Here is an 18446-nt window from a genome sequence, read left to right as displayed (position 1 = left end):
GTGTGTGTCGGTGAGTCTATTGCACATTATACCTATTCCCACTACGGGAATATTTAATTGGAAATGTGACAAAAAATAAATAATCAAAATCTTCATGAATTCAAGAATTAATTGATAGGAAAAAAAAAAAGTATTTGTTCTTTTAAAGTTTAATAAGGTTGTTTGTATGTATACGGAAGGGCTTATTTATGTGATTATATGATATGCTGTACACACACACACACACACACACACACACACACACACACACACACACACACACACACACACACACACACACACACACACACACAAACACACACACAAATGTCCCATTTCAAGTTTTCCAATTCATACAAATCTTTTTAAAATAGCAGATAGCAAGCTCACAATGGGTCGCATACTGTCATTAACATATCTCTGCTGTCGGGAAGAAACTACCCAACTCCAAAATGTTCATTTTTCAGGAAATGAAAAATATATTTTTTTCAGGAAATTGAGAAAACCTTATATTTTGAAAACAAAGCAATACAGCCTCATCAAAGTTGGTGTTGTGACTTTATGTATTGTCAATTACTTCCATGAGAGGGAGAGAGGTACAGTTGGCTGCTTTAGCAGACAGTTTGAGAGGTGGAGAGGTGTTGGATTTAGTTGCTTTAGCAGATAAAGAGGGTCCAATGGAGTTGAGGGTGTTCCCATTACGTAACTTTAAAAACCTCATAAATGGACTTGGGAGGTTTCCTCCTGACAGCAGCGATATATTTAAGTGTCCCTTTAAGTAGGCCTAAATGTAAACTAATTAGTTACTTTCCACCACTCTGTGTGTGTGTGTGTGTGTGTGTGTGTGTGTGTGTGTGTGTGTGTGTGTGTGTGTGTGTGTGTGTGTGTGTGTGTGTGTGTGTGTGTGTGTGTGTGTGTGTGTGTGTGTGTGTGTGTATATAATCTATTTTATTACTATAGCATCTGTGATATGAGAACTATACATTGACGGTACCTGGTGATGATAAACGAGGACTGTTTATGCTTACATGATGGTATATGACTGGTACATTTATTCGTAAATGATGACGCAATACGATTGGTTAATTTGTGCACAAATGATGGTATATGATTGGTGGATTTGTGCGTAAAGGAACGTACATCAATTACGACGGTATCTGATTGGTTGACACAGTGTGACACTTCCTGAGGTACGAGTTGCAAACGGATGTGATTGGACCGTGCTGGAATAAAGCCACTTCCTGTCTGACTCTCCTTGGATTTCCTGTGCTCATTGTTATACTTCCTGTTACTAATATTGCACACACCGTTGCTGTCCTGTATAGCAACGTCTTGGGTCCTCATGAGCCAGTGGTTCTCAAAGTGGGTTCCCGAACCAAATGGAGCCTTAGCATGTTAGCATTAGCATGTTAGCATTAGCATGTATGGGTCTGTTGCAGTGTACAGAATCAGAGAGTGTGCAATACGAACACTTTATTTAGGCAACGTTTTCGGTCAAAGACCTCGTTCAGGGATCTGCTGAATAAATAGGTATAGCTATATACATACCCAGAGTGGAATAGTAAGAGAGTGGCGACACGCTTTGATCTCGCCTATTTATTTGAGATTTGTATTTCACAGTTCGATTGCCAAACCAGCTGGACATATACCATATCTCAAGGGGGTTTGGTCCGTAAAAAGAAAAACAAAATCAGAAAAAAATCTAAATCAGAAAAAAAAAATCAGAAAAAAAAGAAATCAGTAACAGAAAAAAGAAATCAGGCGCAAAGCTTTGAAGTTGTTTAACCCATTTTGACCTGAGATCAGATTCTAAAAATGTCTTCTACATCCTGACAGTTTTCTGAAAAATCTATGTTTCTATGTCAGTTGTTTGATTTTTCAAAAATAGCAGACCTACAAGCTCGTAGCGTGCCACTCGGTGGCGCGCTATGAGCTTGTAGATCTGCTATTTTTCAATAGCTAAAGCATAACATAATGCTAACACCAAAAGGGGTTCCCGCCCAAAATGGGTTAAAGACCACCTCTCCAGAGATGGCCTCCTGGTGGATTACCATGGAACATCTGGTGTTCCATAACTTGTTGACCACAGTGCAAATAACCGGCTCCATAGCAGGCATTTTCTCATTAAAAACTCCATACATTGCAACATTATGAGTGGCATTTATTTAAAAAAAAATCACACCCGTGTGAACTGAGTGGTGTAAGGTCTTATATAGCCTGATCAGCTGTGGTCTGACGTAATGTCTGACGTAATGAAATCACACCCGGGTGAACTGGGTGACCGTAGCAACCATGCTCATTTTGGTACGAACAGACAGACAGACAGACAGACAGACAGACAGACACGTAAACGAACTAGTTTACACCACTCAAAAACGATCTGTGACATTTTCCCCCATGCATCTCTAGACCTCTGACAATCAACTAGCAGGTGCTATATAGTTTCATCTTGATTCATATTTGCCACTGGGCATTTAAGTCAGTCATGTTTGCCAGTTCCCACCTGATGTTGTGTGGGAGTCCAGACGTTTTCAGACGGTATCGAATAACTGATAGCTTACATAATGTCTTGAGGCTAGGACTGAACTCTAAGACATACAATTCACCTGGCTTGTTGTCTGCTCCAAATAGGATGACACGATCTCCCAGCATGCAACAGCACATGTCCTTCATCCTAAATGGGTGTTTCCCCTTGGACTCAACCTTCTTCCAGGAGAAGGTCTCTGGACTGAATTTCCACGTATCGACATCTTTGTCCCGATGATGGTGGAAGATTGACCGTATGGAGCAGGTTGAGTTCCTCTGGGGTTAATATAAGCCCAGACCATCGTGGTGGTGTCCAACTGGATGTCATTGATCCAACATCCAACTGTCTGTGTCCAACCTCCATAGATAAACATCACCTTCTCCAAGCCACAGGCTGAGTGGAAGGCCCTCTCTTCTGGAACAGTCCCATAAACCCTGGGTTTGGACCATATGTGGGTGTCGACATCAAATGCATGAAGCACATTCTTACAGTACTTCCTTGTAGTGTAGTAACTATACGGGACCCCCCCATCTGAACACTATGTTGTACCAGGGACCCCCATCTGAACATTATGTTGTACCAGGGACCCCCATCTGAACATTATGTTGTACCAGGGACCCCCATCTGAACACTATGTTGTACCAGGGACCCCCATCTGAACATTAATATGTTGTACCAGGGACCCCCATCTGAACATTATGTTGTACCAGGGACCCCATCTGGATATCTGAATTATGAACATGTGTTGTACCAGGGACCCCCATCTGAACATGTGTTGTACCAGGGACCCCCATCTGAACATGTGTTGTAACAGGGACCCCCATCTGAACATGTGTTGTACCAGGGACCCCCAAAAGAGAAGATTTTTTTTCTTTAATCAAAAAACAGTTTATAATTTATTCATGATATTAATTTAATTTAATATAAAACGTTTTTGAGTGCATGCAGTCCCACCACTCGCCGTATGTGTGTGTGTGTGTGTGTGTGTGTGTGTGTGTGTGTGTGTGTGTGTGTGTGTGTGTGTGTGTGTGTGTGTGTGTGTGTGTGTGTGTGTGTGTGTGTGTGTGTGTGTGTGTGTGTGTGTGTGTGTGTGTGTGTGTGTGTGTGTGTGTGTGCGTGTGTGCGTGTGTGTGCGCGTGCGGCTTGTAAATCCACACACAGCTGCAGCGGATGAGATGATCCATTCACTCTGACGGACCAATGACCGACCGGTTGTTGTTATTTATTACAGTCTTGTTGTTTTTAGGGTTGGAAGTGCTTTAAAATGGTAGATTCTATTTTTAGCTTTTAGTCCTCTTTTACTGTTTTACTGTTTTACTGCTTTACTTATCTCTTCTGTGGGGCTGACCTACACTACACACATTTCACTGCATTTTAAAGATACTACTTTTTTAAATATGTATGTGACAAATAAAGATTGATTGATTGATTGACTTTCCAATGACGTGGTTCAACTTTAGATTTAAAATGGAGCAACGGTGCATACACAGCACACAGGCACAGCAGACTGTGTTTGGGGTGCATTGTGAGCTTGTAGATCTGCTATTTTCAGATGTTTTTTTTAAACATTTGAAATGGGACATTCTGCATAATGAATACTTTTGGTCAAGTACATTTGTGACCGGATTTGACTGAGAAATGAAATGAAATGAAATGAATGAAATTAAATCTATTTACCCAGGGTATCTGGGCTAAGCTCAAGAACTTGTTTCCAGCCAGGCCCTGCTCATAGAACACATTTCATCGTAGTGGTTCAATGCCTTGTTCAAGGGCACTTCGGCGGTGGTAATTTTAACGTGTCGGACGGCTGATTCGAACTGGGAACCTTCCGGTATCAAGACCGCGCCGCTATCCGTTCGGCCACCGCTGCCACAAACAATCGTGCCATCGTGCAAATTCCAGCATGTAAATGTAAATATGAAATAAATGCTTAAACATGTAGCTAGGTATAATGTTAGAGACCACATAAGTGAACCTTTCAAGCCTGTTTTCTCACCTCGCTGTTTTCTGCAAGACATTACTCTATAAGCCATATCTCAAACTGGTGGGTCAAACTGAACAACAAATGTCGATTTCAAGCTATGATTCCCTGCTTTCATATGACATGGAAAAACAAAACAAATCCAATGGTAGTCCCTCAGTCAAATTTGGTCACATTTTAGCAGTAACTGTAGTAGCAGACACATGCATAAGATTAATCTAAAATTAATGTCTATCTCCTGTGTGGAAAACTCAAATGTACAAACTTACTTCTCAGAATTCAAAAGTAGCAGATCTACAAGCTTCAAACTGTTGCTTTGATTAAAGTCTGGGGGCCACACATTAAAAATAAATGAATCCACAGCACTATAGTCATTGATATTGACCCATTTCTACCATACAGAGCAACTTGATTTCAACTTTTACCTCTTGTCAGTGACATGGGACTATTTTGTTTTGTGTCTAGTAGGCCTATCACTACGCCAGCAGCACAAAAGTTCCATGTTACAGCGGCGGGCTCACTACTTTTGTGGATTCATTTATTTTTTTTATTTAAATTGTATCCCATGATTTTTTTCACCCCTGTGTCAATTATCTAATGTGATTCTGGGCTCTACTAGGGCTCTACACACCCTCCGCCAACCTAGTCCCCATATATGGGGGACATGGGGAGAGCAACAGACTTGAACTCATGCTTCCTTCATGCCCGAGTGTCTAAGTTGCTCCTTTTACACCTGACAGGGGGGAGTTTCCCTGGTTGGACGTAGCGTGTGGAAGGAACACGTTATTCCAACCAGTTCCTTTCCCCTCCATCAGGTGCCCCGGCTGGCCAGGGGGAGGCAGTTTAGAGACCAGGATTACTGCATCTTTTTTGTGAGGGTATCTACCCTAGGGGACACGGAGAGAACATGCAAACTCCACACAGAAAGGCCCTTTTGCCAACCCTGCCTCGGGTATGGGTTATTTTTTTATATATATATTTATACACACACACACACACACACACACACACACACACACACACACACACACACAGTGCACCGGTTGTGTTCTCTAGTTCAGGGGGGGGGGGGCGTGACACAAGCTGAATGCTGGAATACTAATATGTGGAATTCATCAACATCACTTAATTCTGTTTAACAATGTTTAATAAAAAGTGCTGAGTTGCTGTACTGGTGGGTTCTGGTTCCATCTACACCAACTGCTACATCTGGCTCCACCCCTTACCCATTATCCTTATCTGCCTTTTTTATTTTTTTACCATTTTTAAACATTTTTAAAATAGTTCAAATAGTTGATCTGCAAGCTCATAATGTGTCGATGTAGATCGGCTCGTTGAACTATTTTAAAATGTTTTAAAATGGTAAAAAATGGCAAAATAAGTTTAGGAATAAGGGGTGGAGCAAGACGGGGCCCAATATCTCTGTGCCAACAATAGCAGATCTACCAGCTCATAATGTGTCACGTTGCAAGGCGGTGTGAGCTTGTAGATCGGCTATTTTGGCGAATGTTCCTCCATAATAGGGATGCTGGGTTTCAAGTGGTTCAAGTTATTTACAGGGTGATAAATACAATTATAATGTTATTTACAGGTGTGATCTAGTTAGTAGCAGGTGATTGGATCAGAAACATTAATTTCTCAACATTGTCAAATAATGTAACTTTTATTATTTCATCTCTGTTGTGTGGAAATATTTTATTAATCTTTTCACACACAATAAAAATTAAATGCCATATTTAATACTGCTATTTAATACTACTACTGCCGTGCTAAAGTAGGCTGGTCAAAATAGCAGATCTACAAGCTCACAAGGCACCGCATCTTATATTATGACAACTGTGAGCTTGTAGATCGGCTTGAAGATTGATTACTGTGAGCTTGTAGATCAGCAAGTTTGTCTACTGTGAGTTTGTAAATCGGCTATGTTTGTTATATCCCAAAACGTTTAGCTTAATGACCTATTGACCTTGCAAAATAGGTTTGCAAGATTGGATGCGTGCGTGCGTGCGTGCGTGCGTGCGTGCGTGCGTGCGTGCGTGCGTGCGTGCGTGCGTGCGTGCGTGCGTGCGTGCAGAGAGCACTAGTGGGGCAGGGGCTCAAACTCCAAAAAAGGGCACATGTGTGGGCGCGCGTAACGCGCGCCGATTTTTGGGGGTGGTCTTTTTGTGGAGTCCTTCCCTTGTGCCATTTCATGTCATTGGACAGTAAAATAAGCAATATGTTCTCATTAGTCTGAAACTAAAACTGACTGATGGCAGATTCAAAGATAATTCATTATGATAGTGGCATTTATCATTACTTGTCAAATGTTCGTCTTGAAGGGCCAATGGCACTTATTGGCCCCCCACACAAGCCCTTATTGGCCCCCCACACAAGCCCTTATTGGCCCCCCACACAAGCCCTTATTGCCCCCCCACACAAGCCCTTATTTTCCCCCCACACAAGCCCTTATTGCCCCCCCCCCCACAAGCCCTTATTGGCCACCACATAAGCTCGTATTGGGCCCCCACACCACCACCCCCCCCCCCCCACACACACACACACATCTCCTTATGTGGCAAAAAATAATAATTGTTTTGCCCTTTCCCTCAAAAAAAATAAAAAAAAATAAAAAAATAAAACTTTTCTTTTTTTTGAGAAAGGGCACATTCTGCAAAAGGGCAGGTGCTCAAGCCCCCCTAGCCCCCCCCCCCCCCCCCTGCACGTGCCTGACTGCGTGCGTGCGTGCGTGCGTGCGTGTTTAAGAGAGTGCCATAGTCCCATATGTACTTGAGTAAAAGTACAAAAGTATCAGCATCAAAAATATACTTAGTACCAAAAGTAAAAGTACTCATTGTGCAGAATGTCTCATTCCACAAGTTCAAAATCTGTTAAAGATCATTTGAAAATAGCCGATCTACAAGCTCACTCACAATGCATCGCAAGTTCGCAACCCATTGTGAGCTTGTAGATCTGCTATTGTCATATGGCTGAAAAAATAATAATTATATATATATATATATACAGTATATTACTTCTAAGTCTAGCCTATAAGCAGGCTCCGTGTGTGTGTGTGTGTGTGTGTGTGTGTGTGTGTGTGTGTGTGTGTGTGTGTGTGTGTGTGTGTGTGTGTGTGTGTGTGTGTGTGTGTGTGTGTGTGTGTGTGTGTGTGTGTGTGTGTGTGTGTGTGTGCGCACGCACTGTAGATAAGCAGGCTCGTTTTGGTCTACAGGTAAACAGGCCTACACACACACACACACACACACACACACACACACACACACACACACACACACACACACACACACACACACACACAGCGACAGAGAGAAAGAGGCTGGTCCCTGGGAAGATTAAGGATTGCAGGAACAGTAAACAGTTGAGCGGGTTCATAAGAATATCTATTTTTGTATGGATACTTTCCAGTACCTGAACATGTCACACTCAGTGCCCTCACATCACTGCAGAAAAACACCAGCTGATTACTTAAAACATGTTCACACAGACACTTATTTCAGAGCCAGGGCGTCCTTTCCACGCGTCTAATCGTGAAGCACATGTTGAACTTATCAGACCGTCCTTGACTTTATTTAGTGCATGTCCAGCTTGTAGATTAACTTTCCACTGGGCACTGTGACGTGTCCAACGCTAGTCTACGAGGGTATGAGAGTATAAAAGACGAGTGCACCACACAGTGTCTTCAGTATCTCCACTCTGCATCCAGAATGAAGGCTGCTGGAGCTTTGCTGGTTCTGCTGTTCATGTGTCTCTCTGAGGTCCGAGCTCAGGGAGACTCAGGGGGGTCGGGAAGGGAGAGAGGCAACGGCGCAGAACCAGCCACCCTCTTACAACCCGACCTTTGTACCGAACTGGAGAAGTTGAGAGGCATGGTGCTCAACCTGGGAGCCACCATGGTGGAACAGAGACAGAGCCTGAACAACGTGGAGGGAGAGGTGGAGAAGCAGAGGGACTCCGTGAGTGATCTTCGGTTGGAGCTGGGCATCACCAAGTACGAGATGGAACGGATGGCCAAGGAGAATGCAGGTCAGGAATGCTTTTCTTGTGTGCAAAGTGTGATTCATTATTTGTGTTAGAAGTTCAAGTTAAAGAAGATAAGGGCTGATGTGTGTGTGTGTGTGTGTGTGTGTGTGTGTGTGTGTGTGTGTGTGTGTGTGTGTGTGTGTGTGTGTGTGTGTGTGTGTGTGTGTGTGTGTGTGTGTGTGTGTGTGTGTGTGTGTGTGTGTGTGTGTGTGTGTGTTTTAAAATGTGTAAAAGTTTTGCTGTGATTTCCTTCTCTTCAGAAATGGCTGCCAAACTGAGTGCCGCTGAGAAAGAGCTGGAAGACCTTCACAGCAGACTGAGCAGCAGTGAGACCAGACTGAGCAGCAGTGAGACCAGTGTGGAGGCCTTGAAGAAGGACAGTCAAGGTAATCAGAACACCATGATGTTCAGTGGCTGCAGGCAGGAGAGGAAAAAACATCTTAATTTAATATAGTAATAATACATTTTAATTACTTCATTTGATGCTTGGAGAATAGAAAATTACTTTAGTTTGGCCTTAAATTATTATTTTTCTTTTTCTGAGAATAGATGCTGTGGTGATAATGGCCCGGTTTCCCAAAGGACACATGGTGTAAGAGGTATGGTGTAGCACATGCTCAGTTGCTCCTCTAGGCCGCACACAGAAGCCTGTGAACATAGACATTCCGTGCATTGATGTGCCATGCATTGGTAGGCCTCAGGTCTACCTGTAGGCTCTCTTTACTTAAAAAAAAATATATATATATTTTATATAAGAGTAAAGAGAGCCTACTGTCAGCTGTCCAGCAGTCCAAATATTATTAAATTAAATTTCAGAATGGTAGGCCTGAGGCCTACCATTGCGTGGCACATCTATGCACGGAATGTCTATGTTCACAGGCTTCTGTGTGTGGCCTAGAGCAGGGGTTCTCAACCCGTGGGTCGCGATAGCAGACCTACAAGCTCGTAGCGCGCCACTCGGTGGCGCGCTATGAGCTTGTAGATCTGCTATTTTTAAATAGCTAAATTATAACAATGCTTAAAACACCAAAAGGGGTTCCCGCCCAAAATGGTTTAAGGTTATTGTAGCAGTCAATTTATATTGGGGGTCGGGAGGGGGCGGGGCGGGGGTCCCGAGACATTGCCAAAGCATTTCCGGGGGTCCCCGGCCAAAAACGTTGAGAACCCCTGGCCTAGAGGGCATCTGAGCATGTGCTACACCATACCTCTTACACCATGTGTCCTTTGGGAAACCGGGCCAATAACATTTACTAATCTCTATTACTAAATGTAATCATTTTGTTCTCTTCAGAAATGGCTGCCAAACTGAGCGCCGCTGAGAAAGAGCGGGAAGACCTTCAGGCCAGACTGAGCAGCAGTGAGACCGAAGTCCAGGTCCTAGAGACCAGACTGGGTACCACTGATGACCAGGTCCAGGTTCTAGAGACCAGACTGGGTACCACTGATGACCAGGTCCAGGTTCTAGAGACCAGACTGGGTACCACTGATGGCCAGGTCCAGGTTCTAGAGACCAGACTGGGTACCACTGATGACCAGGTCCAGGTTCTAGAGACCAGACTGAGCAGCAGTGAGACCAGTGTGGAGGCCTTGAAGAAGGAAAGTGAAGGTAATAATAGAACAACATGATGTTCAGTGGATGCAGGCAGGAGAGGACAGTGATGAAACAATGACTTACTTTAGTGTTCAATTCATTTTAATTACTTCATTTGATGCTTGGAGAATAGTTAGTTGTTCATGTTATTGATTGTATAGTTGATCTACTCAAATTAAACTACAGGTGGATTTATGGCTGATTTAATATGAATGTTGTTGATTTCAGCCCAGCTTGCTCAGCTGTCCACCGTAGAGAACAGGCTCGCTGACACTGACAACAAGGTGCAGGAACTGTGGAGTAAGTACATATTATCAAATATGTTGTTAAGCATTATATTAAAAAAACAACAACATTATCATAAGTATTATGGGGCTTTAATATAGTAGGGCTGATAGTATCATTAATGCTTTAATAATATTATAAACAGTTATGTAATGTTCCTGTGTTGACAGACAAGCCACAGATTGCCTTCTCTGTTGGTTTGAGTAACTCTGTTGGACCATTTGGTTCCTTAACCACTCTGGTCTATAAGAAGGTCTTCACTAACCTCGGCAACGCCTACAATCCATCCACAGGTAGGTGGTGATTAAACTCATGTTAAATAACTTTATTAATGCATAATAATTAGCTCTCACCAACTAATTACACAATTACAGTACATAATGTCACGGTCAGATGGAAACCTTGTATTTTAACATATTTTTAATTGAAGGAATGTCACAGGAAGATAGATATCAGTAGTAAAAAAGTTTTCTGGAAAACAACAAAAAGAAAACCAAACTCACAAGACAAACAAAAACCCACCCACCCAACCCCATAACCAAAAACCCACCCACCCAACCCCATAACCCTAAACCCAACCCCATAACCCTAAACCCACCCACCCAACCCCATAACCAAAAACTCACCCACCCAACCCCATAAGCCTAAACCCACCCACCCAACCCCATAACCAAAAACCCACCCACCCAACCCCATAACCCTAAACCCAACCCCATAACCCTAAACCCACCCACCCAACCCCATAACCAAAAACCCACCCACCCAACCCCATAACCAAAAACCCACCCACCCAACCCCATAACCCTAAACCCACCCACCCAACCCCATAACCAAAAACCCACCCACCCAATAAATGTCCAAAACTTTTCAGGAAATGGGGGAAAATAAGTTGTCTATTCAATGGATCCAATGTAGTTATTATTTAGTCACAAGCTCTTGTTAAAGGTATAATAAGGTAAGTATTAAAGGACCACTTCACCACTTTTCAACCTATCTTTATAATAGGTCCTCAATAATAATCATGATAAAATGGCACAATTGTTTTTCTACTCTGTCTGTGTCTCATAGGAGGGCTGTGGGCAGTTTAGAAACCGTCCACCAGTGACATCATCAATGGGGAATCCAAGCTAACAGAAACTGTAGGCTTTCTAGTCTTGAAAAGTTGCAATGCGAAAAAGGAAGCCATCGTTCTCACGATGATAAAAATCTAAACATTTTAGTAAAAAACATCTTGTTTAAAAAACGATGATGTCACTGGTGGACGGGTTTCCGAACTGCCCACAGCCCTCCTATGAGACACAGACTGAGTAGAAAAGAATGGTGGTTTTATCATGATTATTATTGAGGACTTATTACGTGAAGACGGGTTGAAAAGTGGTGAAGTCCACTCCAGTATGCCAGGTGTTCTTCTCTCTGATTCTACGTGTGTGTGTGTGTGTGTGTGTGTGTGTGTGTGTGTGTGTGTGTGTGTGTGTGTGTGTGTGTGTGTGTGTGTGTGTGTGTGTGTGTGTGTGTGTGTGTGTGTGTGTGTGTGTGTGTGTGTGTGTGTGTGTGTGTGTGCGCGTATATTTGTGCGTATGTGCATGCATGTGTGTTCTCTACATAGGAATCTTCACATCTCCTGTTAAAGGACTTTATGACTTCAGGTTCACTGCAGCTCTCAATAGATCATCAGAGACTGTGGTTATCACAATGTATAAAAATGATCAGCGTCTCATGTGGAACTATGGATACAACAATCATGGAAAGATGGAATCCATTTCTAATGGAATGATCCTAGAGCTGGAGGAGGGAGACACCGTTGACATGAGACTACCTTCTGGGTACAGGCTCTATGATAACTCAAACAACTACAGCACATGGAGTGGTGTTCTGGTCTATTCCATGTAACACTGATACCAGTACCATTACTTTATAGAGTGTACATGTAACACTGATACCAGTACCATTACTTTATAGAGTGTACATGTAACACTGATACCAGTACCATTACTTTACAGAGTGTACATGTAACACTTATACCAGTACCATTACTTTATAGAGTGTACATGTAACAATGATACCAGTACCACTACTTTATACTTTATAGAGTGTACATGTAACACTGATACCAGTACCATTACTTTATAGAGTGTACATGTAACACTGATACTGCAACTCAATGTGAATAAACACATATTCAAAAGCACTATTGTCTGTTTATTGTATGTTTACTACTATAATAATTCATCTAGAATTCTAATGATCTGTTAGTTTTCACTGTTCCAAATGCATCCAATGTCATTATTATTTAGTCACACGCTTTTTGTTAATGCTTTTAATGTATTATTGTTGTTCTTTCAAAGATGGCAATCATCGCCGCTCGGGCAAACTTGTAGATCTGCTATTTTAACTACTTTTGCATGCCATTGTCATAGAGCGTCGCAGTCCCGCCCCCTACCAGGGACCAGGAAATGATTCCCCGTTCATTTTCCTCATAGACATTTCAAAAAGTATTTATTTATAGACCTTTTAAGCGACGTATAAAGCCAACTCGAGTCGTGACAAATCATGACAATAAACACAATATTTTGGGCCGAACAAATAATTACAAAGAAGAAAAACAACAAAAAAAAGTGTTCTAACCTTCCGTTTTCTTCTTCTTTCTAATTATTTGTTAGGCCCGAAAAATTGTGTTTGTTGTCATGATTTCTCACAACTCGAGTTGGCTTTGTACGAGGCTTAAAAGGTCTTTAAATAAATACTTTTTGAAATGTCTATGAGGAAAATGAACGGGGAATCATTTCCTGGTCCCTGGTAGGGGACGGGACTGCAACGCTGATGAAGTGTGAACTAGGACATTCATTTATATACAAAAAAACGAAATCAAACAAAATATGGAGATAGGCCTACAAGGTTTCTGCCTGGCAGCAAAGATATGAGGAAAAATAATACCTAAGTTCAGTATATGTGAATTATTGTCATGTAATTTTTCACGGACAGATGGAATCCATTTCTAATGGAAGGATCACAGAGCTGGAGGAGGGAGGCACAGTTTACAAAGATTTAGTTCTACACCAAATGTCTTTGTCGGAAAATAGCAGATCTATACCAGCTCACAACGCCTCACATTGCGAGGAGCTGTGAGCTTGTAGATCTGCTATACTTTCGGCTAATGTTCCGCTCAGAATAGAGATGCTATAGGGTTGAAGTGGTTCATGTAAAAAATAAATAAAGTTCCTGTCACACCCTGTAGTTAATCTAAGGACCCTGTAGGGCAGTGTTGATTTTGTCGACTAAAACTAAGAGGAAAAACGTCCGTCGACTACCTTTTTTCACTGACGAAAACTAAATGAAAACGAAATGAGGACTAAGCTATGATGACTAAAACTAAGACTAAATATATTGACAATTTCCGTCAGCAAATAAAAACTAGACTAAAATGCTAGGATATGGGGACTAGTGGACAAGAGATCCAGTATAGTGTGTACCAAAATCTCCTGGAGGGGGCGTCAACATATGTGTCACGTGGTAGCGGCCGCCATGCTTGTCTGGATTGGATTGGATCTCGGCTGTACGGCGCACGGGCGCAGAGACATAATGTTCAACAAAGTATCTAAGCACAGCCATGTTTGTTGTTGTCAATATTTTCCTTGTCCTTGTAATGTTCTTTCTATCCATCCTGGTGTTGGTTCACTATGTTGTCGCCAAGAACGTGCTCAATATTTACAAAAACATACCACCGTCACTCTATTCTGAGTGATGTGGGCTAGAATGTAATGCCCACGAGAGGGCCGTCCCTAGCTTTTCAGACGCCGCCCTCCTCTTGGTGACGTACACGTTTTCACACGCTATAAGTCATTTAAAACTTGGTTGCAAGCATCAAGGCCCGCCAAAATGCATTTTAGTCGACTAAATCAACTGTAGATTTAGTCGACTATAATCGTATGATATTTAGTCGACTGAAACTAGACTAACACTAAAACATTCCAGGTGACTAAAATCTGACTAAAACTAAATGAAAACTATTCAAGTGACTATAACTAAATGAAAACTATTCAAGTGACTAAAACTAAATGAAAACTATTCAAGTGACTATAACTAAATGAAAACTATTCAAGTGACTAAAACTAAATGAAAACTATTCAAGTGACTATAACTAAATGAAAACTATTCAAGTGACTAAAACTAAATGAAAACTATTCAAGTGACTAAAACTAAAATAGAAATTTGCTGCCAAAAACAACACTGCTTTGTATCAGTAACTGTGTAACTCCAACTGCTGCTTTGCTGCGTCTCTCAAAAAATACACACGTGTGTCGAATGTGAAGTCGGTGGGGCGAACGGTTCTCGAGTTACGTGCATTACAACCGTACACACACACAGACACACATGAGACGTGCATGGCGCATTTATAGTAGGATGTTTAATTTCCTTAATCTATTGAAATAATATATTTTAGGAAACCCCAAAAAAGAATAATAATTTACTCACACACACACACGCACGTGCGCGCACGCACACACACACACACACACACACACACACACACACACACACACACACACACACACACACACACACACACACACACACACACACACACACACACCCCACCACCACCAAATGACCGGAACTACAGCTTTAAATTAACACATCAGAACTAAACCTGTGCGGGAAATATAACGTTTTAAATTATGTTATTTCTACAATGTATAAAATCTGGATAAACAGTGTAACGTTGGTGTATGACTGTGTCTTACAGGTTGATCATGTGACCTTGGTGTCAGACGGTGACCTTGGATGCAGTCTTCAGGAGAGGGCTGGTAATAAGAGTGTCTGCTCGGCTGAGCTGAAACGTATAACGGTGCCAACGAACAATCTCCCTGAGATTACGAGGCGTACGGTGCTCGGGACAACCTACGTGGCTCTATTAATACCAGCTATCTTCAACCTGAGCGGCGGAAGGCTCCACACGGTACGTACCTGGATTACATGTGGCTGTAGTAGAAACTAGGGCTGTGTCACCATTACAACATGTTAAGTTGACCATTCATTGTCATACAAATGTTTGCGATTAACAATTGTGTTTGATGTTGAACATATGAATACAAAGTTTGAATTTCTTTTAGGCTTCATAAAAAAAAATTGTTGCACAAGGCAGATGTGATCAATTATAGCCCTAGACTGTCTATGTTACATACATTGCAGTATTTCACATACCAGCAGGGCCGGCCCTCCCATCAGGCAGAACAGGCAGTTGCCTGCATCATGAGGGGAGGGGGGGCTCATATGTGACCAAGTACAGTGCTTTAGGACACAAGGGGGGCATGGTCATATTTCAGCTGTTTACATCGGAAAGATAACCCAAAGTAGATAAATTGCCCTGAACAGTGTGTACTCTCTCAATAAATAATTCCAAAAACTTGGGAGTCTGATATGGTCCTCAACTTTCATATCCATGTGAGTAGTAAGTAATTATCATAAAATGTTTGTTTAGTCAAATATCTCAGCTTTTTCACGAGCTGCACCCGGACAGCTTTCTCTCCAGGCAAAGGCGCTCTGAATGACAGCTAGACTTAATTTATCAACTTTCTTTGACCATCACAAACGTCATCACCAATTGACCAGGGAAACGCAAGTTCGCGGCACAGGTGGTGTGATTAATTACCCAGCACCTGCCGATTGTGTGCCCCAAACATTTGTGCTTCCCTGGTCAATTGGTGATGACGTCTGTGGTGGTCGGAGGAAGTTTTGTTCAATTCAGTCCAGCTGTCATTCCGGACCCCTTTGCCCGGAGTGAAAGGTGTATGTGCGACTGTGGTGGAAAAGTGGAGATATTTGATTAAATGCACGTTTTGTGCCAGAACTTTCACATGGATATGAAACTAGAGGACTATATCTCACTCCACGTCTTTGGAATTATTTAATGGGTGAGTACAAACGGAGCATTTATGTTGCTCCGCAACCAGAAGCAATGCGGGGTGTTCTATGTCTGTGTATACAGGTATTTAAGATGGTATATGAATGATCACAGACATTCTAGGGATAGACTAATTATATGCATTAATTACATTTATACTTTTCCAAAGATACATTAAAGGGACACTTCACCCCTTTTGCAACCAGATATTATTTTAATGATGTTTGGGAGACAAACACTTCCCTGGGGGTTTAGTGGGTAATGTTTTTTTTTAGATTTTAGTATTTCAAAGTGTCCATGATGTCATGGACACAAAACATATTTTACACATGTGTATAATATGTGACAGGAAAGTGTTTCTTGTGTCCTAAACATCATTAAAATAAGATCTGGTTGCAAAAGGGGTGAAGTGGCCCTTTAATGGGTTGAATCGTTAATCCCAATTTGAGTGACTATACAGTAAAATAATGGTGACACAGCCCTGTCAGTGACTGTTATGACTTTCAAAATGTCATCCTGTAGCCCGACAACTTATTATTTTCTTCTCTTCTCCCCTGCCATTTCAGAACGTGAAGCTGACAGGAGATACAAACTCCTTGCTGTTGCCACTGCTGGGTGAACTCTATGCTGTTGCCACTGCTGGGTGAACTCTATGCTGTTGCCACTGCTGGGTGAACTCTATGCTGTTGCCACTGCTGGGTGCTGTTAGCAGTGAAGGTTAGTTAACCGCAGTGCCATCTCCAGGCACAAATCAGCAGGGGGGCATACTTTTTTCCAAAGGGGGCACTTCATTTTTCAACCCCCCCCCTATGTATAACAAATAGTCGCCTATTAAAACCCCCTATGTATAACAAATAGTCGCCTATTAACAAAGTGATGCTTGAAAAAGGCTACAAATAGGCTACAATTACAGTGGTGAGCACTCCAAAGTGTCACTGGTGGTGCCTCCCTGGCACCTCCCTGGCACCACGTCTTTGGTGGTACCACTTTGTTCCATGCTGTCACCAGGAGATGGCAGCAGAGAGCTAATGTTCTAACTAATGGTCACACAAAGGCATTTTGTGTGGGGGCAGAAAGAGAGAGAGAGAGAGAGATCCACTGATCTATATTGTGGTATACACTAATCAGTGATCATGATTTATTTTTCAGCTTTCTTATTTTTTTGAGCTCTTTGGATGCAAGAGAATATAGAGTATTTTAATTCATATTTATAAAAACGAATATAGCCTAATAAAAAAAAGCTATACAAAACTGTGTTTATCACATTTAACAGCATTAGACAAATGAAAACAATGTATTATTGGTGGAATCTAACTCGGGTATCCTAATGAGTAGATGTGTTTATAATGCTTTAAATAAAACATAGTATATTTCATATATAAGCCAAATCTTTGAATAAAAACGTAAAGTGAAATATACCACGAAATTAGCCAATATACCAATTCACATCTTGTATATTGGCGTATTGTGAGCTTGTAGATATGCCATTTTCATTATTTTTATACAGGGTCTAAAGCTTTTTGAAACAAATGTTGGGACAAATAGCAGCAATTTCCCTCAAAACTATGAAAATAGTATACAAAAGAAAAAAAATACTCAAATGTAAGATGTGTTTAAAAGTAGCTGCCAAATGTGATGGGCTAATTTGACACACAAAGGCCCATGGGCAAGCTAGGTGTTAATTAATTTGCATGTCATTGTGTGAAATCCAATGCAATTGTACTTTCTTCCAGTTAGTGTATATTTAACTCTCTTCCACACCCTAAAATAATATAATAATGTTCTGAAAGTAGTTTCTAATGCATTTTATTGAAATGTTACTTTTATAGTAGACTAGTTCCTTTCTAACTCTCCAACTCCCCCTGGTCTGGGATATCCAGTCCTCTGTAGATTCAGTGGGATTCAGTGTAGAACTAAAGCAGAAAACACTGAATACAAAATAAACAATATAAATGAACAGCCCTTGGGTGAAAACTTATATATAACCTGAGCTTGTACAAGCACTTTAAAATGTTTTAAAAATACAAAAAAGCAACTTTATAAGTTGTACATAAATGGTAAAAAAAAAAGCTACAAGAATGTAATGTGAATGTAATGCACAATCTCTGTAAAGCGCCTTGGATAAAGGCACTATATAAATGCACCATTTTGTGTGTGTATG

At 41.5% G+C, this 18446-nt stretch overlaps 1 protein-coding gene and 1 long non-coding RNA gene across 2 annotated transcripts in view; one reads left to right on the top strand and one right to left on the bottom strand.

Annotated features, from left to right (window-relative positions):
* LOC306922264 overlaps window positions 1-18446 on the bottom strand; it is a 147881-nt gene that overhangs the window by 70490 nt on the left and 58945 nt on the right. The gene's annotated exons all lie outside the window — the stretch shown is intronic.
* On the top strand, window positions 8192-12444 carry LOC306922127 (uncharacterized protein; the record flags this gene model as incomplete). Its single annotated transcript, XM_079499522.1, has 7 exons — window positions 8192-8510; window positions 8768-8833; window positions 9799-9881; window positions 9966-10113; window positions 10327-10398; window positions 10554-10676; window positions 11990-12444. 7 exons carry the CDS (start codon window positions 8192-8194, stop codon window positions 12271-12273), a joined length of 1095 nt encoding a protein of 364 aa, XP_079355648.1. The 3' UTR covers window positions 12274-12444.

This window comes from Electrona antarctica (assembly GCF_951216825.1).
Source record: "Electrona antarctica genome assembly, chromosome: 4".
In the NCBI taxonomy this organism is placed as follows: Eukaryota; Metazoa; Chordata; class Actinopteri; order Myctophiformes; family Myctophidae; genus Electrona; species Electrona antarctica.
Note: the sequence above shows the minus strand (reverse complement) of the source record. Positions and strands in the feature narration are given on the sequence as shown.